We start from the raw sequence: 24,114 nt of genomic DNA, 5'->3' as shown, positions 1-24,114 counted from the left end.
AGTCTTTGCAATTGAAAGCTAGTACTCAATGTAGCATTCACATATGAAGTATTTACATTCACTGTTTTATGACTCATGTTCCTAAAAGAAGCACAAATTGCAAGTTTATCAAATCTACCTTTGTTAATTTTGAATTTTTCTTATTTTAGATTTTCATTAATTTCAAGGATATATATGTATAAATACACATACATATAGTGTTCATATATAAATAATATAGCCTCTAAAACTAAACAAATCTTTACACTTGTGATTTACAAAATATCTGATAACACCAGCTTCAATATTCTGTATTCTATATTCTTTCATCTCACAAAATACTTTGATGTCAATTATTTCCAGAAATACTTTCTGTGACCAAAGATCAAGTTAAATTAATGTACTCCACTGGTTGAATTATTTGAAAATGTGAAAACATATCACCACAGTGCTTGTGATGTTAGGTCATCCCCATAACCATGGAATTAGGGATGTGGACATGAACTTGACAGGTGAGATTAACTTCATGACGTAGTTCACCTCCTTGTAGGTCAGAGACACTCAAACCCACCTATGCTCAGCTCCCACTGTGCTGCAGTCCTGGCATCCTGCTCTACAGCCATGGCTACTCAGGGCTCCTCTCGATGCTGTTTTGAGAAAATGTTTGTCACTGTGTCACCCAGGTGTCCAATACAGTAGTGTAACTGGGTGTTTTTGGTTGAAACTTGAAATTGTGGTGTTAGTAGTCACATTGGTTTTGAGGAAATCCTCAGGTTAATGTGAAGAGGTAATGAGGAACAAAATGAGAATGTTTTGAGGAAAATTGGGTATTAGGTGAAAGAATTATTAGCAGTTGGAATAACTTTTTCTGATACTTGCTTTTTTAGAAAATAATTTCAGGAAATACACAAATCAGATTCTGCGTGATGGACCCTTCAGAAGATCTGAGAAGCCAGCTTGGACATTTAAAATCAGAACTGTCATTTCTACATGTGCTGGCTGACATCAGTATGAGAAATTCTTCTGGAAGACAAGGACTGCTGACCTCTGAGATTATCAAAAAGGGTGAGCATTATTTTAATCTAGAAGTAGTTTTGAAGCTCACCTTGTTATGCCCAGGAACTTGGTGTCATAATGTTGAGTTAAGATTCTGCACATTCACTGTCACGGTGTACTTGTGCAGTGAGGTATCTTTTGAACATAATATTTGCTCAGTACTTTTTTTGTGAATTCAGGCCTTGAGCCACCTAGGGAGGTGCTCCAACTCTTGAGCTGCAGTTCAGCCCCCAAACTCTTAAAAGTCACCTGAGGTAAATATTAAAGAACAGAACAGTGTCCTTGACTACCTTCCTGGTCAAGTAAGAGTGATATGGTATTTGTGATTTTAACACACCCCAGGGGGCCTCGTGCATGCTAGGCAAGTGCTCTACCACTTGAGCCATGTTGTCAGCCTATTTTAATTTTTTTGAGACAAGGCGTACATCGTGGCCCAGGCTGGCCTCCTGCCTCAGCTGCCCAATTGCTGGCATTACAGGTGTGACCATTACACCATCATTAATTTATAAATCTTACAATTCATCGCTCACGTGAAAGCTGCCTCACTGTACTGCACTACTCCTAACTGTCATTACCTAGGGTCAATAATCGACCATCAGCTGAAGCTTTCCCAGAAGGAAGCCATCTGGTCTTAATGACTAAGTTTTATTGCCAAGGATCTAAGGTGCCATGACAGGTGAGAGGAAGGTAATTTACTGTTGCGAGTGAATGTTAGGAACTTTGTTTGATCAAGAACAACGTTCTTTAGTAGAAATCACTTTTGGAAGTGCTTTCTGATTTTCCTACTGAAATAAGTCTTAGGAGAGGGAGAGTGCTCCGTGGGTCTTCAGCAGCTCACTGCAAGGGTATTTTCAGTTTCTTATATAATTGAAGTGATGGAATTTAGAGACTTGAAAAGATTTGAAAGGAAGAGATGGGATTCAGAAAGTACAGCCAGGTAGGGTTTGCAGAACAACTTGAGCAGTGGAGTGTCTGCCTAGCAGGTGGAAGGTCCTGAGCTCAAATACAGTCCCACAAAAAAAAAAAAAAAAAAAAGTAAGGCTAGCCCTCTATGAAACTCTTTATCTATCTATTCATTGGTGGTACTAGGGTTTGAACTCAGAGCCTCTCATTTGCTAGGCAGGTGCTTCAACAACTTGAAGCACTTGAGCTACTTCAACAACTCTTTTTTTGTGTCTGTGTTGAGTACTTTTGAGATAAGGTGTCATGAACTATTTGGCCAGGCTGGCTTTGAACCACAGTCCTCCTGATCTCTGTTTTGTGTGTAGCTAGGATTGCAGACATGAGCCACCAGTACTCAGTTGACAGTCCTGAGTAGTAGTCACCCACCTTGGGTGGGTCTCAGACCTTAATCCTCCTCACTGTGAGACCTCATGCAGAAGGATTACAGGTGCATACCACCATGCCTAACTTGTTGATAGAGATGGGGGTCTTGCAACATTTTGGAGTTTGTTTGGTGGTACTGGACTTTGAACTCAGGGCCTTGTGTTTGCACAGGCAGTCTACCACTTGAGCCACACCTCTAGACCAGGTCTTGCTAACTTTTTGCCTGGTCTGTACTAGAATTGTGATCTCCTAATCTCTGCTTCCCAAGTAGCTGGGATTTGAACAGGCATGAACCACTGTGCCTGGCCTCTGTTCTTTACCTTTTATTTTTTCATGATTTCTCAGCACTGTAGAATGAGGACTGCTCTTACCTTTTTGTCAGCTCTAAAAGCATGTTGTGAAGAGTAAGTGCTTTGGCTTGATAGTTGATCATTTTGAAAGACAAATCTTCTGGTGTTCTTTAATTTTGATAAAAAATATACTCACTGTTTAAAATTTTTTTCTAAATTTTATTGAGTATAGATCTTTAAGGAAATTCAGTGAACCCCCAAAAGAATAAACACAGCAAAAAACATACAAAACTAATTGCTATCTTGTTTAGGAATAGCTAAAACATGATAAAAACAAAGAGCAATGTCCAGATTTCCCAAAGTTCACAAAGGTGGTTATGTCTGGGGAGAAGAATGGCAAGGCTTCAAGTATATTAGTAAATTATTTTCTTCAAGTAATCTAAAGAGTACGTAAGTATTTATTATTCATTAAATTGTGTGTACACATTTGTGCATGTAGTATAGAGATCACAATAAATAGAATATTAATGAAGTCCATCTTTTTTTGTGTGTGTGTGGTTCTGGGGAAGGAAACCAGAGCCTTGTACATGTTAGGCAAGTGTTCTCCCAGTGAGCTGTATCCTCAGCTCTCCATTATTCTTCTGTTACTTACAAGAAGAGAAGCTATTCCTAATCACACTTCTTATTCATTTAAAAAATTCTGGGGCTGGCAGAGTGGCTCAAGTAGTAAGAGTGCTTGCTTACAAAGCATGAGGTCTTGAGTTCAAACCCCAGTGTCACCAAAAAAAAAAAAAAATCTGTGTTCAAGTTAACAAGTACTAACATTACAATTTGGCACAATTCTAATTCTTTAGAAGCAATTATCCATGCATTTTATACTTCCATAAAGAAAAGAAATGAAGCCTGGACCTCAAATAATTCAGAATATCTCTATGGGCCTGAGTTTGTTGTCTACAAAATAAAGTGTTTGCAGTAGGTTATTTTAGATTCATTCAAAATTCAGTGTTTACTGCATTTTGACACATTTTTGTGGAGAAAGCCCAAGGTCACCTAGGTTTTCTTCTATGTTATTTTCATAACATAATTTTTACATGTGTGTCTGTGGTCCATTTTGCATTAATTTTTGTAAAAATTGTGACTCAGTGTCTAGATTTACTTATTTACTACATGTGGATATCCAGCATCTTCTATGGAATAGACTGTCCTTTCTCCATTGAACTTCCTTTGCTCCTCTGTCAGGAATCACTTTATAGCCAGGGGTGGTGGCTCATGTTTTTAACCTCAGATGCTCTGGAGGTGGAGATCAGGAGGTAGTGGTTGATGGTCAGTGGGAGCAAAAATTTAATGTGAGTTCATCTTGACAAATAAGCTGGGTGTGAAGGTGCATGTCTCTAATCCCAGCTACATAGGAGACTGTCTGTAGCAGGATCACTGTCTGAGGCCAACCTGGGCAAAAAGCACCAGATCTTATGCAAAAAACAACTAAAACAAAAAGGGCTGAGGGTGTGGCCCAAGCTGTAGAGTGCCTGCCTAACAAATGCGTGGTCCTGAGTTCAAACTCAGCACTGCCACACCCCACTGCCAATAAAGAAAATCACTTTTCTGTATTTGTGAATCTATTTCTGGACTCGATTTTAAACTTGTGATCCACCTTCTATGCTTTCACTAACACCACACTTTTTATTAGTGTAAATGGTAAGTCTCAAAATTGGGTAGTGTCAGTTCTCTGACCTCATTCTTCAGTATCATGCTGGCTGATCTGAATCTTTTGCCTTTTTTTTTTCCTGCTGTGCTGTGATTGAACTCAGAGCCTTGTGGCTGCTAGGCACACAGTCAACCTCTGAGCTATATCCACAGCTCCTGCCTTTCTAGTCCATGTAAACTAGAGATTCTCTTTTCTCTTCTTCTCATTTACTTTTTTTTATTATAAAAAATTTTTATTGTGATGTATTTGTTATATGGAGGGAACCCATAGTGTTAGTTCTGATTAGGATTATATTGTACATTAGTTAGATTGCCCTGATCATCTCTCCTCCTAAAAATCACCTCACTTAAAGCATTTGCAAGAGATTTCTTTGTTCTATTTCATATAAGTATATGAAGTCCATCTAATCTCCTTCATTCACCCTTCCTCCTCCCACTAGTACCCCCAGACACACACTGTACCTGTTTTATAGTCCTTGTTTCATTATTAATATTTAAGTTGATGTTCAAAGGGTTTCTCTGTGTTTCCCCTCTGTGAGTGTATTTTGTTCTGTTCAGTCCCTTCTGTTGCTCTCCCTTACCCCTTTACCTCCCACCCCCCCTTTTTCAACAGCTTTCAGTACACACCCTCATATCCTCTACCTTCACAGATGTTATGTTTTATGATATTACTGATGCTCTGTCATTCTCTTTTCCTTTCCCTCTTTCCCTGAGTTCCATGGAACAGTTCTACTATGACAAACACGTTCTACATCTGAGTTCGTATATGTTTTTCTTTGGGGCCTATCTTCCACGTATGAGAGAAAACATACGGCCTTTGTGTTTCTGATCCTGGCTAACTTCACTTAACATGATGTCTTCCAATTGTATGCATTCACTTTCAAACCACACATCATTATCCCTTCTGGCTGAGTAAAACTCCTGTGTGTATATACCACATTTTCTTATGCATTCATCAGTTGCAGGATACCTGGGTTGTTCCCACAGCTTGGCTATTATGAGTCATGCTCTGATGAACATGGGTGCACAGGTGTTTTTATTGTATCCTGTCTTATGTTCCTTTGGGCAGATGCCCAGGGGCAGTATCAGTGGATCATATGGCAGTTCTAGCTTTAGCTTTCTGAGGAATCTCCAGACTGCTTTCTGAAGTGGTTGTACTAATTTGCATTCCCACCAGCATGTTTAAGGGTTCCATTTCACCACATCCTCGCCAGCATTTGTGGTTATTATTGCCCTTGATTACAGCCATTCTAACCGGGGTGAGATGAAATGTAAGTGTTGTTGTGATTTGCATATCTGTTGTAGCCAGGGAAGTTGAACACTTCTTCTTGTATATACTGGTCATTTGTACCTCTCCCTTTGAGAATTTCCTGTTTCATTCATGTGCCTGTTTTAAACTCTTGAGTCTGCTTGTCATTATCTACAAAGCAGCTTGCTGGGGTTTTAGTTGTGTTGCATGGGATCTATAGGTCACGTTAGGAAGAACTGACATCCCAACCACATTGAATCTTTATCTTTTCATAAAATCATGATCAGGCATTGCATTTAGCTGTCATGTTTTTTAGTCTCCTATAATCAGGTTGATCCTCCTTTTCTTTTGTACCACTGACTTTTTGAAGTTCACTTACATTACAGAATGTTCTTTTTTTTCTTTTTCCTGTCCTTCCCATTCCTCTTTCCCTTCCCTCTCTCTAAGTAGTCTAGTAGCTTTGATGTTGTGATCTTTGGCTTCAGCCTCTTGAGTGCTGGGATTACATGCATGTGCATCTAAGTTCACAATCATTTTAGCAGAATAACTTGGTTCTACTAAATCTGAACACCTTCCTAGTACTGTATTTCAGTTGACTCACATCTCAGCTTTTCCCATTGCTGTCTTAGGTTTCAGTTTTCCTGGGTTTGGCAGGTCAGCTGTACTTGTCCCTGGACTTTCCAATTTATCCAAATGATTTCCAGCTTCCAAAATTTGGTTGCTCTTATATTTCCTTTTCTCTTTACCCTTGTAAAGGGTAAAGGGAGGGGGCGGAGTGGGTGGTAAGGGAGGGGGTGGGGGCAGGGGGGAGAAATGACCCAAGCCTTGTATGCACATATGAATAATAAAATATAATACAAAAATAAATAAATAAAGAGAGCACTAAATACTTTTAAAAAAAACCTAAAAACTAGGCTGGGGGAAGTGGTGGAGCACCTGCCTAGCAAGCATAAGGCCCTGAGTTCAAATCTCAGTACCACTAAAAAAACAAAACAAAACAAAAAAATCAAACTACTTCTTGGAAGGAACACCATTACTCCTGGCAGTGAAACTAAAGGGACATTTTTGCAGATGTTCATGAAAGAGGAGCCTATGAAATATAAGAGGATACCCTTCAGTAAGCATGGTGACAACTTGAGTAGAGAATGACCCCCTTAGGGCGAATACTCAAATACCACACCAGCTGAGAGCAATCGCACTGGCAGGTTTACTTCCAGAAGATCAAAAGCAGATATGCCCACAGTTTCTTTCCATACTCGTGAACGTTCAGAGCTGCGTTGTCCACAGTAGCAGTGGTGGGAACAGTCCAGAAGCGTTCTGGACACCACACATACCTTGTCCAAGAGTTTCTGTAACTGTTCCCCACCCAGCCCTCCTCTCTTTCTCTCCCTCTCCCCAGTACTCAAATATAACGCAGGTTTGCTGAGAAAGATGAAAAGAGGTTAAAATCAACCATTTGATTTTACCTAGAAATGGCTGCTGTTGGAATTTGGCTTCTTAAAGTTGGGGCTAACCAACACGGGGAAAAGTCACTTGCAGGAAAGTTACTGCAAATGGGAACAGACATTTCATAGTAAATAATGTGTGGCATGGGGAGGAGAAGGTTTGATTTGGAGTTTCTCTTGAGAACTAAAAACAATGAAAACTTACAGGATTCGTATTGGTTTTTGTAAACGTGAAGGGTTCTAACCTAAAATAATAAGAATAATAAAAATAAAAATGACGTGACGGCTGTGGCTGCCTGAGCGGCGGCGGCGACATTGTGTCGCTGTTACTGGCGATGGCAGTGGCGGCCGCGGTCGGCCGGACCCCACGTCCTTAGTCGCCGGAACCCCGAGAGCCGAGCGCGAACTCCGCGGCCTCCGAGCCGGCGGCCGTGACTGCCTCGTCCTCGGCCGCCTCGCCAGCCGGTGCCCCGCGCCGAGCCCAGAAGTCAGGGCCCCTGGGCAGGGGTCGGGGCGCGGGGTGGCGGCTGTTGCCGAGGTGGACGAGGACGAGGAGGCCGAGGAGCGGCTGCTCAAGGACTCGCGGACCCGGGGTGTCCGCGGCTCCGGTCACGCCACCGGGTTTGGAGTCCGAATTCCGTTCACCGACTGCAGAAGGAGCTCGTGCAGATCTAAAGCCAGCATCAGGGCCAACGGCGTCCAAGAAGAAACCTTGTCGCTGCCGCGCTCAGGTGGCGGCTCGTGGCCAGTTATTTTCAGTGAAAGAGCACGGAGGCCACTGAGCAGTCATCAGAGCGGGACAACGACAGGCTGTTCCGCAAGCTGGGCTCGCACTGGACACTGAGCAAAAGGAAATGTGACACGAATGACATGACGCGAGGTGTCATCCCCATGCAAGTTTTACCAAAGACACCAGTTTTTCGGCCAGATTCGCATTTACCTCGTTCATAGCGACTTTCCAAGATGTCCTCTCCAGTGGTGCCCGGCTTGGTGCCCCCCTGCTGGTGACATGTCACTGGTTCTGCAGAACCGTGGGTGCTTTGGTTTTGTGTTGTTTTGTTTAATAACCGCATGTTCTGTGTGTGCGTAGTTGTCAGCCTCTGCAAGTTATTTCATACAGATGTTTAATACCTAAGTTGTTGTGCTCTCTCCTGTTAGGTGTTCTGATTTCCAAGGATTTCTTTTTTGTATTCTCAAAAAAATACATTTGAACTTAGCATAAAAAGTGGCCAGCCTTTTTCATTTTATCACCAAGTTACACACAGTCCTTTATTTATAAATTCCTTAACATAGAACAATACCTTTGTAAGGCTCTCCTTATCTATTCTAGCAAGCACACTATACTTGTATTAAATTTTCTTCCCTTTGAAATTTAACATGGTAATCATTTTAAAATAAGCTTTCTTCAGTAGCCTTTTCGAACCTCATATGCCCTTGAACTCACACAGTTCCTAATGCTCTGTTTACAGCAGATTCATCTGTTAACATTGTGACAACTTCTCAAAAAGTTTTGAAAATATTACTGTCCTCAAAGGTAGTAAGGCAGGATTAAATTAGTTTTATTACAACAGACAAATCGATGAATGGTATGCATGTATCTAATGGTTATTAGACTCAGGATCACAGAATATAGAAGCATCAGTCTGTATATTTTTTTATCAAGATGATATTAATAATGGCCTTCCATGGGTTATTTTTATTGTTCATCAAGTCTTATATGCAAAAGTATGGAAGTACTCCTTTTAAGAATTTCTATGTAAAATATTTCTCCCAATTTGACATAACTGTAGAATGAATATATGTTTTTGAAGAGTTTTGGAAGAAAAGAAACCAGAAGTTCTAGAACTAAAAGTAAGCTGGTGTTCAGTGCTGCATTGCTATTAAGAGCACATTATTACTGAGAAGTGGAGGACATATTTACAACTATTTTATCCACCCAGTGAATTCACTTTCAATCTAGTTATATACACTTTTTTGATTAAAAGTGTGACATAAATTTCAATCAGTTTAGCCTGTTGCTTTTACATATACATACATATATATTCTTTTCTCTTTTTGGTTGTACATAACTCTATGCATTTAAATTTTTTAGATTTCTCAATGGCCTATATGTAAATTTTCATTTTTATAAGCCTAAAATTATACACATCTTAATGTGTGTCAAGAATTTGTTCCATACAACCGTGGTATCGAGCAATAATGTGAATAACTTTTGAACTTATATAAATTGTATTTAATAATTTGTATTAAGAATTGGTACCACTATCTCTTTTTTTCTCCATGTATTAAATCTTTTAAATACCAGTTTCATTAATTTATATACCTGTATTTTTTTTAAAAAAACTTCTCCAAAGTACTGTAATCCTATATAACTTTGAATAGTTAAATGGCAGTATCTGAAATCCTATATTGGACATTAGGGACTATTTTAAAAACTAGGATTTAAAACTTTTTTTTTTTGTCCTAGAATTACTGGTTTCCATTGCCCACCCCCCAACAACACCTTGAATTTATAGAACACTTTACTTGTGAAGAGTTCAAAGTACAAAGAACTGAAATATTTCTCGTTTACTTAACTTTTGTCTAGATGTGTCCTGCCACCTGAAGTAGTTCAATTAAAAGTAATGCTATTCAAAAACTCTAGTATTCCTCTGTGGTTTCAATGTGAAAAATGTTGTATGACCATATGATGTTAAATCAGCTTCAGGATACAGAAAAGAGCAGAAAACTACAGCGACTGTATAGACTATGCAACACAGTGCTCCTGGTATAAAATTGTAAATCCATACAGTGCTGTAGAGATTAGCTTCATAAGAAAAACTTACCTAATTAGACATGATTTTTCTCCTATTAGTCTTTTGTCACTTGTAATTTTCAAAATTATTATATTGCTATAAGAATATTTTAACATAATTTTCATAGTTGATACTAAATATAAGATTTTAAAAAGCTTTTCTAATTTTACTGAGAAGTTTGCCAGTTACTTAAAAATTTTCTAGAAATGTCCATTCTTATACTTCCAGTGTATACATGGAAAAGAGCCATGATGCATGGCATTCTCATGAGGCAGTTATGCCTTGGGCAGTTAGAATTTCATCCTTGGGTTTTCCTTAGTAGCCTCCAGTATATTACCATTTCTTGAATTATTAGTTTAAGTGCCATGTTGCTAGAAAGTAGAAATGTCAGAGGCCTATGTTACATGAACATCAGCCAGGAAATATTTAAAATAATGATTATCCCTCAGCTCCTGTTTCATGATAGAAAGTTTGTGGGACATGAACCATTAGGTGCTTTTTTTTTTTTAAAGAATGTATTATTGGCAGAATAGCCAAGGTATAGATTTTATATAGGTGAGGTGAATAACTTATGGTCTTAAATACATTACTGGCATTTTATAGGCAGTCACCAATCCTGTGTAGAAAGTCATTTCTCAAATAACCCTATCATATTTTAATGCATAGCTTTTTGAATATTGGGTTAAAATAGATACTCCAAATCCTAATAATGACTATAGTAAAAATGATATGATATTTTTAGCTTTAAGGTAGATAATTGCCCTTCCTTCTCAAGAAGATCACCTTACCTATCGAGAATAATGTCTTATTAAGGTTCTTTAATGAGTAGATTTCAGTCATTTAAAATATAAACATGTAATTTTGGCTTTAAATCTACAAAATAAATTTAACAAAACTTGAATAATAGGAAACAATGATTTCCTGTTCTTATGAGAAAAACTAGTTTGTAATTGAATAATTTTAAACCAGGAAGAGCCACAACTTTGTCCATAGTTGTGTTTTCTGTGTTTTATAAATACAGAGCTTCTGATTGTTTCTTGATATTAGTAGACATAGGCTAGTCATGTAAGACCTTGACACTATTCCATTTCAATAATTTATAAAATAATATTAAATAGTAATATGTACAGTTGGACCTACAGTTGCATGAGTTCACATTCATACTACTTTTATATAACATTATGTACTTAGACCAATCCAACTTTCATGGACGTGGGATGGCCAAGTACCCTTTAGCTGCATGCCTGAAGTTTCATTGTGAATATTTCATTTCACTATGAATATTTGTTGGTCAGTAGTACTAAATCAAATGTTAAATGTATTTAAAATTGTCTGACCCTACTACAGCACCTAATCCTGTACCCTCTCCTTCTACCCTTCTAAAGCACCATAGATTCTTTTGTTACCCTCTTTGTCTGTGTGTGTGTTGGGAGGTGCTGAGAATTTAGCTGAGGGCCTGGGGATTGATGGGCAAGTGCTCTGCCACTAAGGTACATACCTAGCCCTGCTGCCCTCTTGATGGTCCACAATCCTCACCTAGGCCTGGACAGAATTGCCTTTTTGTCTCCTTTCCTCAAAGCTCTTAGTAAGAATGCTCATTCTTTTTTTGCTTTTTCTGTTTTGTTTTTTTGAGAGGGTCTCACTATGTAGTCTAGGCTGGCCTCAAATTCTCTTCAGCCTCCTGACTCAGCCAAGCAAGTGCTGAGATTGCACAATCTCAGGTGTATTTTTGCATTCTTAACTAGGTGTTTAGAAGATTGATTAAAGTGAGTCACATTAAGTTATATATCCTATGGAGATTGGGAGGACTGTGGTTCAAGGCCAACCTGGGCAAAAAGTTTCCCAGACCCATCTCAACCAATACTTGGGTAGTGGTGCACACCTTTGTCATCCCAGCTACATCAGGAAGCTTAAAACAGAAGGATCATGGCCCAGGCTGACCTGGCAAAAAGTGAATCCTTATCTCCAAAGTAACCAGAACAAAAAGGGCTGGAGGTGTGACCCAAGTGGTAGAGTGCTTCAAAGTGCCAAACCCTGAATTAAAGTACTGAGTCCAGTACTGCCCCAAAATAAAAATGTTATGAATGGCTGCCACCCAATTCTGCGAAGGCTGTACCTTTTTTTGGGGTGGGGGGGATACATAGGTGGGACTGGGGTTTGAGCTGTGCAAGGGCTTTACTCTTGCAAAGCAGGTACTTTACTACTTGCAAAGCACATCTCCAGTCCATTTTGCTCAGGTTATTGTGGTGATGAGGTCTTGCAAACTATTTGACCAGGCTAGCCTCAAACCAAGATCTTCCAGATCTCAGCCTCCCTAGTAGCTAGGATTGCAGGTGTGAGCCACTGACACCTGGCTTAAAAAGGAGCTTTGTACAGTTGGGGTTTTCCTTCTTAATGGATCCTAGTCTAACTGGGTAGACTTTCCACAGTCTACAGAGATAATAGGGAGTAACAGGATAGCTGGTCCTGGGACTGCTTCTCAAACACCCTTTTTTGAAGTAAGCTTATTATTCCACAGAAGTTTGTGTTTAAATACTTAATCCTTTCAAAAATAAACACTTTTTCATTGATCAGTGTTTTTTTTTTAAACCTTTTATAGAAGTTGAGATTTGAAGTATGTCTTTAATTCCTGAGTTACCTTGTTCTGCACATTGACAAAGATTTGTAGATAGCAATTTAAGCAAAGCCTACATATTGTTTATAGTTCTATCCGTAATTCTGTATACTTGTTCCTGGAATAGGCGTCAGTATTTTCGCTCCCAAATGGCAAACTGAACCAACAAAGGATTCAGTATTATTTTAACGATACTGAGCACAGATATTCAGGATGCTAATCTTGGTTTGTAATTCACTTTTGGTTTTCTACAAAATCATCAAATTAGTTGACTTCTTTGCTATTATTTTTATTTACAAAGCAGAAGATGCTGTGACTACCTCATGATGTTAGCATGTTTCAGTCATTTATTTTTATATTGTTTGTTAATGCTAGATGTTTAATAGTAATGTTTGAGTAGCTTTTTAAACTTATTTACAATGTAAGCATAAATGTGAGTTATGTCAAATTTTGCATTTAAAATGAAAGACTGGCTACTCCATATGTACTTATAATGTTTTGTGTGTTTAAAAATCAGGGAAATATTAAATATACGTGAGAAAATTCCTTTCTAAAGACACTTTAAAATATATTCCTGTCTGAGATACTTTTACAGAATTATGCTTTTTTCTTATGTTCTGTGTACTTTATAATTTGGAAGGCGATTTCTTTTTTTGCTTATGAAAAATAGTATATTGCTTTCCTAGCTCTTTATCTCAGAAATAATTAAGTAAACTGACTACACCAGGAATTTTTTTTATTTTTGCCAAATTTTTTAGTTTTTGTCTGTGTATTGCTTTGTTGCTTTTTGAAGAAATACAGTATCAGCCAGCCTTCAAGAGAAGATAAATGCAGGGTGTGGTGATTCATGCCTGTAATCCTAGCACTCAGAAAGCTAAAGCAGAAAGATTGTGAATTCAAGGCCAGCCTGGGCTACATAACAAGACCCTGTCTCCAGGAACCAAGCAAAAACAATGCCAACAAAAGAAAAGATGAGTGTTAGATCTGTTACCTGTCTGTGCTCCTGTTCTGAGAAATAACATACCTTCACACTGAGGTTTCTTTCCTATCATCTGTTTCCTCCTTCTAAGTTTAGTAATACTAGTTCAAGTTCTTTCTCTTGACATAAATACTAAATAAATTTAAATTCTAGATGAAAAAAAATAATGTGATTAACATATTGCATGCTGACGTAAAGTCAAATTGTGTTTATGGGGTACAATAAATTGCTGTATATTGATTTGGGTGTTGGTTACATGGGTAAACATATATGTAGAAAAATGAGTCAGCTGTGTACTTTAGAATGGCCATGTTAACTGGGTGGTGGCAAATGTTTGTAATCCCACCTATGCTGTAGATGGAAAGAGCCTCAAGCTCAACTAGAATAAGAACCAGCAAGACCTTATTTTAAAAGGAAGGTGGGTTACAAGGTTCAGGCCGGCAATCTCAGATACTCAGGAGACAGAAATAAGGAGGAGTGAGCTACCAGGTTGCCCCAGGCAAAGTGTAAGACTCTACCTTAAAAAAAAAAAAAAAGAAAGAAAGAAAAGAAAACACTAAAAGCAAAAGCGCTGGTGAGTTTACCCACATTTGGGCATACATTGAGAAACCCCTTTGAACATCAACTTAAATATTACCAAAGAAGGGCTGGTGGAGTGGCTCAAGAGGCAGAGTGCCTGCCTAGCAATTGTGAGGCCCTGAGTTCAAACCCCAGTACCACGAAATAAATAAATAAATAAATAAATAAATAAATAAATAATATTACCAATGAAAAATAGGACTGTAATTAAAATAAGTATATTTTGGGGGTTTACTAGTGGGAAGAGGAGAGTGAATGAAGGAGATTAAGGTGATGATGTATGGTTGATGGACTTCATGTACCTCTATGAAATGAGAAAACTTGCAATTGCTTTAAGTGGGGTGGGGAGGAGGTTAAGGGGAAGAGATGATGGGGGCAATGTAACCAATGTACAGTATAAGTCTATTCAGAATTGTCCTTGTTAATTCCCCCGTATAACGAATATCCTAATAAAAAATGTATATAAAAAAAGAGACCTTGTTAACACCTCCACTCAAAAAAAGAGAAAGAACTGGGGAGTGGCTCAAGGGGTAGTTTGCTTGAGGTGTTGAGATAAATCTTCAGTGATGCCAATGTAAATAAATACGTAAACAAACAAAGGGCTTTTTGTATATTTAAATGTATGCATCCTTGCTGGGCACCAGTGACTCATCCCAGTTCCTAGCTACTGGGAGGCTGAGAACAGGAGGGTCAGCCTCCTGTTCGAGGGTCAACAGTTTGAAGCCAGCCCTGATGAATAGTTTGTGAGACATCCCCCCCCATCTCCAAAATACCCAGATGAAATGGATGGGAGTTGTAGTTCAAGCAGTAGAGCATGCTGAATTCAAAACCCAGTCCCAAAAATGGAATTCATGTCATATTTTGGAAATAGCACTTATATTAGTGAAATTTTGAGAGGTAAGAGACCTAAGCACTGTTGGTTGCATTTTTTTGTCTTTAACAGTATTTTAGAACAACTTGGTCATAATGTATGAGGGCCCACCCTAGGTGCTGTCAGACCAAAGAAAGAGGGATAGACAGATCTACAGTTGCACAGAGTACAAGTTTGGGGGACGAACTGACAGAAGCATGGTTCTGGGTGGCTGCAAGACCATTTGAATTCCCTAAATTTGGGTGAGAAAGAATGGAAAAAAGTGATTTAATTCTGGCTGGAATTCTCTCAATTTATCTTAAAATTGAGAGTCAGGTGCATCCCAAAGCCAGTGTCCCTATTTAAAGCTTCATGAATGACTCTAATGGTTTTGTCTAATAGTGTTTGTAGGAAAAAGTGACTAGGGTTACTCTGGGGCCACCATAGTGGTTACGAACCAGGATGGCTACCGTCATGTCAAGCTAAATGCATACAAGAACTAGACAATGATGGGAAAAAAAGAAAAACATGAAACAGTGAACATGATTCAAACTTACGTAGGGTTTTCTATGTATATTTCTGTTTACCTTGACTGTTGGTATAATTGAGAACTAGAAGTATAAATTGATACTGATCCAACTTTGTAAGGCTAATCAGTTTGAAGTACATTCTTCCAGATTTTTAAATACAGTTGCTAATATATGCTTTCATATTTCTACATATGTTGTAGATATTCATACAAAACAATGGATATCTGAAGAAAATTGTTGTTTGCATATAAAATGCTTGTTTTTCTAATTTACAGATATGAAGAATGTTCTACAGAGACACCGATTATCAGAAAGTGGCTACATGGTTACATTTCAACTTGAATTTCAGATTCTGGAAATGCAGGTAAATTAAGGAGCATGTTGAGATAACAGAGATCTTTCTTCTATGAGAGAAACAATTCTCACACCCCAGCTTCTAGCAGTGACTGAGCTGAGGAGGAGTCCATGAGGCAGAGCTCCCTTAGCACACTTCATCACTTCAGTTTTGTTAAGTATCAACCCCCATCAGATGCACGTGGTGGGGTTGTTGCTGAGGCCATAGATGCTTTCTTGTAGAGCAGGTGTCACGATGCTCCTGGGCTCCCAGTGTAAGACCCTGAGGTTGCAGAACAGTGCTGGATGCCACCAGTAGTTAGCATATGGCCTGCCATCTGTTATCTGTAAGTTCCCTATAGCTGTGTAAGAGATTTCTCTAACATTTAGCATAGTAAAACATGAAAAAATACTACTTCACTCATTTTCTGTGGGTCAGGAATTTGGAAGCAGCCCAGTTGGGGGTCCATGCTCAGGCCTTCTTTTGAGCTTGTAGTCATCTAGCACCATAGCCTTCCAAAGGCTGCTTTGGCTGGATGACTCCACAAGTTGTACTGGAGTGCTGAGATGCAACACAGGAAGGGAGACACCTTCCTGTTAAGATTTTAATACAAGATGATGAGGCAGACAGAATGATAACACAGCCCTACTGACCGGGGATGGGCAGTGCAGGCTGAAGCGTCTTCTAAGGCTGCCTTCAAGAAGGGCAGGATTCAGGCATAATTTTGAGAACTGACAACGTTTGATGGCAGAAAGCAAGTTTCAACCAGTAGATTTTACCATTTGGAAATGTGTACAAAGAAGAGGAATAAAACCAGTCCAGGAAGGCTGTCTTGGCTTCAGCTCTTCAAATGAATGTAAGTGTAGAGCAGATGTTAGTCAACCCTGTGGACCGGCTGCATTTTTGCAGTCAGGGAGTCAGAATTCCTCATCCTTGTCAGTATGTCTGCTTGTGAGCCTGTGTTCACACACATGGCCATGCGTATCTGTGAGAGCATATGTGATTATCTGTGAATGTAGATGTTCATAATAAGCCTTTGTGTGTCTGTATGTACACATCCCTATGCATACAGTTGTGATTTTTCTCTAGCTAGCACTGTGGTATTCACTTCTGTGTTGAGTTGTGTTTCAGTTTTATTTTTATAAGAGATGAGGATTGGTTATGGAGACCAGGGTAGCCTTTAACTCTAGATGCTCTTCCCTTAGCCTCTTGAGTGTGGGCACTACCACACTTGGTCTGCATTATATTGTTTTCCTCCTTCTTTTTATTGTCCCATCTCTAAGTTAGTGCATGTGCATCAGGTGCCAGCTGTCTCTGAGGGTTCCAGACTATGACAGGTAAGACAGTCATGGCTAACTGAGGCCTTTCTATGAGACAAATACTAGGATGCACCAAAAGTACAAGTAATGAAACGAGGAAAGTCATGAGAGCTAGAATAACCTGTCTGAGGTCACACGCCTTGTTGGAAAGAGGCACTGGGTGTGAACCTAACTTGATTTCCTCACAGTTGGGCACTGGCACATTCAGACCCATCTGGAGACAGTGGTGGGGTGGTTGTAGGTGTGACAGTGTATAGTTTTCCACATGGACCAGTCCAGGAAGCATTCAGCAGCATAGTGAACCTAGGAGATGTCTTGTCTGAGACAAAGTGTCAGTTGAGGAGAGCTTCAGAGATGCCCTCACTTCCCGGATACGGGCCAGAGAATTTAAAACCCTGTTGGCCAGGCACCCACTGTCCTGATCCACTGTAACAAACTCATATCTCTCTAAACCTTATAGAGTAAAGGATGTTTTCTCAATGTCTCCCATTGCACAGAGGCTCACTTTCCAGGAGAACCAACCCTGGAGGCCAGCCTCTGTCTGGAGAAACTACATCAGTACTTGATCACAATGCCAGTGGAGATGTTTCCAGAGGACCCCAAAGGTGACAGAGGGCAGGACAGGGCAGTTGCGGGGGGGGGGGGGCACACAAGCCACTCTAATCTCCCAGAGACCACAACAGATCCCTCCTCTTGTGGGTGTGTGTTTGTGTGTCTGTGTGTATAGGAAAATTTGATCCTCCTATTTCACTTGACTCTATGACAAAGTCTTTTTTCCAGTGAGCTACTGTCTCCATGCTTGAACTGTCCCTCTTTGGTCCCAAACCAGGGAGAACTTGTGCCAGCCAACTTCCTCTGTGAGGCCTACAGGGAGAAACTCTCCAAGGCAGAAATTTTGGAGAAAATGGTGCCTTCTGTGCTGTTCTGGGACCCCATCTTCCTCCCCACAACTAGGGGCAGCAACCGAAGGTTCACTGCAACAGAGCATGAGCTCAACAGAGTGTTCAAATGGTGAGCCCAGAGGATTTCCACTGCTGTGACTTAGCAATGCAGTGTCCTGCTCTTGGCCCAGTTTGTTGTCCAGAGTAGGTGGCTCAGGTTATTACTCCTAGAGGATGATTCTGGGACTCAGTAGGATGATCCCTGTATGTGATAGCCCAACGCCTCATCCTTCAGAGTCAGTCAACTAAGTAAACCTAGCATAATCTCTGCCTTTGGAAGGCAAGGTAGAATTATGGGATCTTGTCTCTTCCTGTAGTTGTATCACCACATCAATGCGTGGAACCAACTTCAGAACCTGAAACAGCTATTTTGGAGGATGTGAAACTCAAATTATCTCGTTCAGAGGCTGTGGAGTTTCAGACAGCTCCCGAAGAGACTCCAGAGCTCCATCAGGCAACAATGCCGGTTCCATCATACGAGTCTACCTGGCCTTCATCTGTGACCGTAGAAAAGGTGCTGATTAAGTATAAAACTCAACTCTGGATATTCCAGCCCAAATTGGTGGCAGAGCAATTAATGCTAACCGATGTAAGTGGTTGTGCAATCATAGTGGAGGCAGGCATTCTTGTGACCACTTCTGCCCAAATCTGGCATTCCCTGGTGCAGGGACATTTTTCCCATTGAATTCCAGGGAGCAACCTGAGCAGGGCCATTTTCTTAACCCAATAGATAATTCAACTCCACTTTGTACACTGTACAAAGGCCAACACAGTTACTATGTAGATTCAGGAATGGAACAGGACAGCCAGTCCCTGATTGATCACCTGTGCCAGAACTCCTGAGTGAAGCCTGAATGATTGGCCTCACTCCTTTAGTGAAAGTGAGAGGGAGTTTGAGCCTGTAGGTTTGTATGAAAGGATAGATTGGGTAGTGGGTGCCCAAGAGGCTGTGAGCATGAGCAGAAGCTGGACAGCTTCCTGAGGGAGGAAAGAATGACTTAGAGTCACCGTGGTAAGGTCTTGGAGCATGAATGTGAAAGGCATATCACAGGGTCCCCAGGATCAGGGACAGTGACCTTAACCTTGATACCTAGTCATGACAGGTCATTTTAGCTTCAAGGAGAGTGGGGAATGATAAGGGGAACCTGAATCAAGGAAGCCATAGCTCACACAACTGCCAACTTGGCCTCACAGCACCTTCCATGGAAGGGTGGGTGTGGGCAGGGCAGGTGCCCTCCTGGGTGACACACCTCCTCAGAATAGCTTGGATCAAGGGCCCTTCACAGTGTTCTCAGAAAGAGTTGAGTGTTGAATGGCAGGTACATGACACCATCTAATCTAGTACTCACTGGGTGACTACACTCAGTGTGCTATAACACATCAACCCCCATCTCTGTGTTCTGTGACTTTGCCCTTGTCATCATTTCTCATCCTTTTATACATCACCCAGGCCTTCCTGGGTGATGTCTGATCAGTCGATGGACATAAAGCTCACGCCAATTTTTAGTCAAGAATTGTAGAAAATATTTGGTTTGTAGGAGAGGACCATGCATTAACAATTTATTGATAATAAATATTATATGTAGAACTCTGTGCTGAAGAGAAAGAATCTTCTCTGGAGACCAAATTTGGACAAGGGGAGGAAACAAATGTGTGGGTGTCAGGACTGGCATGACCTGGGCCACTTACACTCTGGTGTAGCCTCCTGATGGCAGCCTTTGTTGCTCTCTCAGGAGAGGGAAAGCAAATAAGTGGACCTGTTTGCGACAGCTCCTCCTTTGGCAGGCAGACCCAGCGCCATAACCCAGGGCATCCTACCTAAGACTACCTGTAGTGTAGCTCCTATCCATCAGCCTGAGATTCTCCTCCAGGACAGGGCCCTGATATTGGAATCCTGGGTCCTAGCAACACTCCTTTCTAGGGTTGTCACCTCCTCTGTGAGGGCAGGAGGAAGTGGAGGCAGTTCATGTTGCACAAAGAGGGCAAGCTCAGCCCTGCAATCTACAAGAGCAGCTGCCTGGTTCACTTTGCTGTTTCTGTGCATTCTTACTGCTGCCTGCAGTTCATTCTGCTTTGTGGCACCGGGAGCAGTATTCTCACTTACCTTCACAAAAGCCCATCCTCATTTGTGTGTCTGTATATAGTTTTGTTTGGATGGCATTACTGTGTGAAGTTAGCCATTCTCAGTGTCCTTGATGCTATCTCAAATGGCCTTGAGCAGAGGAGAGGTTCATCAGAGTGGAAATCTGGTACCACAAGGATAACAGGAAGGGTTTCTTGTGATACCTGCCTCTCCCAAAGCCAGGATCAGCCCTAGTCCTGACAGACACCTTGAAACTCCTTGTCCACCCAGGATCTAGTTCCCATTATAAGGGTGGTCTCCACACCTCCACATTCCTCCCAGATCTTCAAATATCATGCAGTGTCCTGAATACCCCCAAACACTTCCAGGGATACACAGGGCTGTGAATATGCATGTAAATATGTGAGCTTGCATAAGCCATTTTGTCCGTATGTTTCCATTTCTATATACACATTTGTCATCTTCCCTTCATACCATTATGGAACTCAGGCTTGGGTAGAGTTGTGTTTCGTTTTTTATTCATTTGAGGGACAGCATCTTCCTATGTGGCTCAGTATGGCCTTGAACTTGAGATGCTCTTCCCTGAACCTCCAAAGTATGGCAATTGAAGATGTGTACTGCAATGCTTGGATTTCATTTTTTTTTTGGTTGATTCCCTTATCTACCCTTCTAATTGTCCCTTCTCCATATTAGTGCATTAGCTATATCTTCCAACTGTCCCTGAGTGCCACAAGTAACACAGGTAGCTATGGGCATGTAAAAGCAAGGGTTTCCTAGCTAGCAGATGCTAGAGTGACTACTCAATGAGAAAAAGGGGAGAGTGGGGAAGATGTGAGAACCACAATGACCTGTCCAGGGTAACATCCCTGGTTGGAAGGAGGGGCCACTTATGAATCCTGCTCTATCACTTCAAATTTGGGTTACTGTCTAGCCAGGCATGTCTGAGGACAGTGTGGGTGAGGGTTGGAATGTGGCTGTGTGTAGCTTTCCACATGGTCTGGGCAGGCAGGTGGGTCAGAATACCAGTGGACCTGGGGGAAGTTTTCTCTGAGGCAGAGGTTCAGTGGAGTACACCTTCAGAGATAACCTAACTTATAGCATTGAAAGCCGAAGACAATGCAGACTTTGAGGACCAGCAAGTAGAATGCAGAGCAACTGCAGCTAGCTCATTTCTCTGGAGACACTAAAGAGTGAAGAATGTCCTCTTTGTGTCTCTTGACTGGCATATGGTTAGGCTCCAGGAGAGGCCAAAACAGAGGCCTCATCCACATTTTGAGACACTGGATCAGCTGAGGTACACACATCCTTTGGTTTTTCCCAGAGGACGCTAAAGGTGACACAAGCATTGACAGTATAGGTGATGCCAGCCATCAGACCAATCTGTCCCCTTGCATAAAGCAACAGCTCACTATTGATATGCCTGTGGGTGTGGGTGTGTATATACCTGAGTGTGTGATAAATTCTTTTTGGCAATTTTCACTTCACTATAGTGCAATCCTTTTTGCCAGTTGCTACTGTTTGTGTTTAAATTGTTCCTCCTATTTCTCCACGTAGAATGAAAATACATCAGCCTCCATGTTGGATGAGCCCTGCAATGAGCAAGGCAGGAACTCTGCAGAATTTGGTGACCGAAATATTGAACTCTGCCTTATGTAAGGACACCACCTGTATCCACAACTTTCTGGGCAGCTATAGATGCTTCACTACCACCGAGCAGATGCTGGATGTGCTTTTCACTTGGTGAGCACTACTTCAATACCCAAAGGACAAGCCAACTCCTAGCTGTGACTTGGCAATGCTCTGCTTTGCTTTTGTCCTGGTTTAATTGTGGAGACTGGAGTGCTCAGTAGAACCCTTTCATAAGGACCAAGAGGAATGAGCCCTAGAAATGCCTCTCCCAGGCCTGATCCTGTGGAGTTGGCCACCAGGTCTGTTGGTTACATTGGGTGTCCCCACCCTTCCTTGGAGAATCTCTTTGAGTTGGTCCTCACTTACCATGACCTCACCCCAGCAGTCTGTGTATTTTTAAAAGGAGGTTTCCCATGTCCTATAGCACATCAGGGACTGCTCCAGGTTCTGAGGAACCTAGACCCAGTGAGGTATCTGTAAAGGAGCTAGGTGACCTCACTCATTGCACAAATATACCCAAAGCACCTACTGTATGGGATTGTGTTTCCAGCCACATAGCACAATACAGTAAAAGAGCTGTCAAATTGTTGATGTCCTAGGCTCCATTCCCTTGGGAAGTCACCCAGGAACACTCGGTGTCATAACAGGTACAGTAGATGTGACACTTTCATGGACTTTTCTAGGTTTGACTCCAACGAAGATGACAGGCCAGAGGAAGAACTGAAAAAGTAAGCAGATGTTGGGGCCAGTGGGTGGGCATCTGTCTAAAGAGTAGGGACCTGTGTAGGCTGAGTTTGGTTAGGATTAGACACACCCTGCAATCCAAAACTCTTGTGATTCCAACTGCAGGGCTCAGGTCTAATGCTTCACCTGAATACAAGGAAGCCAAAAGAGCTGTGGGTGTCATTCTGAGCACTTGATTGCTAGATGAGCTGTTAGGACCTCAGAGCAGGACCCTAGGTTAATCCATCATCCAAAACCCAGCCCATCCCTGTGGGAGTTGCCTGCCGTGTTGCCCCTCAGAGCCACAGAAATGGATTGATGTCCTCACTTCATAGTGTGAGCTTAGCTGATACCCAGGGACCCAATGCATGCTCAGAAGCAGGCTTTGCCAATCAGGAGAAAAGTGTTATGGGCAGACAGACCACGCATATGGTCTTCAGGGTATTGAGGCAGCTGGGACTGCAATGTGAGGGCTCCCAGAGCCCTGTGGATGCCAGGCAGGAGTACAAACCCTAGTGTAGTTGACATGAGGAAAGACGCCCCAGAGACACACGGAGCTGTGTGTGGAGAGTCCTTGGACAAGGAAGAAGTGCTCAAAGCACTTAGCTTGGGCTCCCTCTCATAGAGGATCCCTGCAACTCCTGTTTTTTTTTACCCTGACTGCCATGGTCTGGACAGACAAATGGTATGGTCTAGAGTGTGCAGTACTTTGGATAAGCAGGGGTAGGCACAGGAACCATGCACCCATTAATCCACTGTGGCAGGGAAGGGAAAGGGAAGGCCAAGCTTGTGATTGAATTGCCCTTCCATCTGCCTCCAGGGTCATCAATCTTTGGTACCTGGCTGGATTATTTCTCTCAGGATTTCTGTGAACCACCACACTTTCCGTGCCTGAAGTTATTACTTAATTACCTGGTGATTTATATGCCAGGCTCAGAAGTGGAGGTCCGAACGTTCCTTCTGCTGGACCACTGGGAGATGGAAGCTAAAAGTGAGGAGCCTGGGGACAGGGGACAGAGAGCACATGAGGAGGGATGTGTGCACACAGCCCCACCTTGTGTATATTCCTAGTCTAGTACTAGAGCAGGAGTAAGGATGAGCTTTGGACGCCACAGGGATTGAACCACAGTCTAGGAGGATGTCCTGCTGTGGGTTCTGGGCTCTGACTTCTCAGGGAAGCTGAGAGAGATCATCTCTGAATTTCCAAAGCTTCAGGGCAAGGGGGTCATGTAGGGTTCTTATCTCCTCTTGCAGATCTAGCTACAGCTCCAATTTTGGCATTACAACCAAATCCAGAGCTTGAGCCAAATTCCTCAGGAGCACCAGAGGTGGAGCTGCCTCCTGTGGAGATGCCAGGATATAAGAGTGGTCCATTTGGAGAGCATTTAAGGCCTCAATTCTTGGACATGGAGCTTGACCTGATCAGGGAGAACCCTACTATATTGGCTTCCCCTCATGACCTGGTGAATCACCACTTCATCCTGATGGAATCTGTGAGTGGCTCTGCAGGGCAGGGTGGTGGCAGGTGTCCTTCTGACTTCCTCTGTGCAGACCTGGTATTCCATGGCTCAGAGCCATTTTTCCCCATTCAGATTCTTAGATCTACATGAACATGGCCATTTTCTTAACCAGACCTCATTTCCCCTCTTCAGTGCCTGAAATTTGGTCCTCTGCAGTAATAGAATCAGG

The 24,114-nt window shown here is 41.6% G+C and overlaps 1 protein-coding gene across 2 annotated transcripts in view; it reads left to right on the top strand.

The window, feature by feature from the left end:
• The window catches only part of LOC109678314 (uncharacterized), a 155,757-nt gene that overhangs the window by 4,943 nt on the left and 126,700 nt on the right, over positions 1–24,114 (top strand). The window contains exons 3-12 of one of the 2 annotated variants that reach the window (XM_074052538.1): positions 343–491; positions 867–1,044; positions 15,672–15,760; positions 17,547–17,654; positions 17,879–18,060; positions 18,308–18,579; positions 21,628–21,725; positions 22,386–22,430; positions 23,246–23,416; positions 23,680–23,918. In XM_074052538.1, the coding sequence (XP_073908639.1) occupies positions 15,681–15,760; positions 17,547–17,654; positions 17,879–18,060; positions 18,308–18,579; positions 21,628–21,725; positions 22,386–22,430; positions 23,246–23,297 (837 nt within the window). In that variant the 5' untranslated portion in view covers positions 343–491; positions 867–1,044; positions 15,672–15,680 and the 3' untranslated portion in view covers positions 23,298–23,416; positions 23,680–23,918. Of the gene's footprint in view, positions 1–342; positions 492–866; positions 1,045–15,671; positions 15,761–17,546; positions 17,655–17,878; positions 18,061–18,307; positions 18,580–21,627; positions 21,814–22,385; positions 22,431–23,245; positions 23,417–23,679; positions 23,919–24,114 lie in introns of those variants that run through there. The other variant, XM_074052539.1, reaches the window with a different exon arrangement.

Source organism: Castor canadensis, chromosome 13, assembly GCF_047511655.1.
Source record: "Castor canadensis chromosome 13, mCasCan1.hap1v2, whole genome shotgun sequence".
Lineage (NCBI taxonomy): Eukaryota > Metazoa > Chordata > Mammalia > Rodentia > Castoridae > Castor > Castor canadensis.
This window is presented reverse-complemented; position numbering and strand designations above follow the sequence as displayed.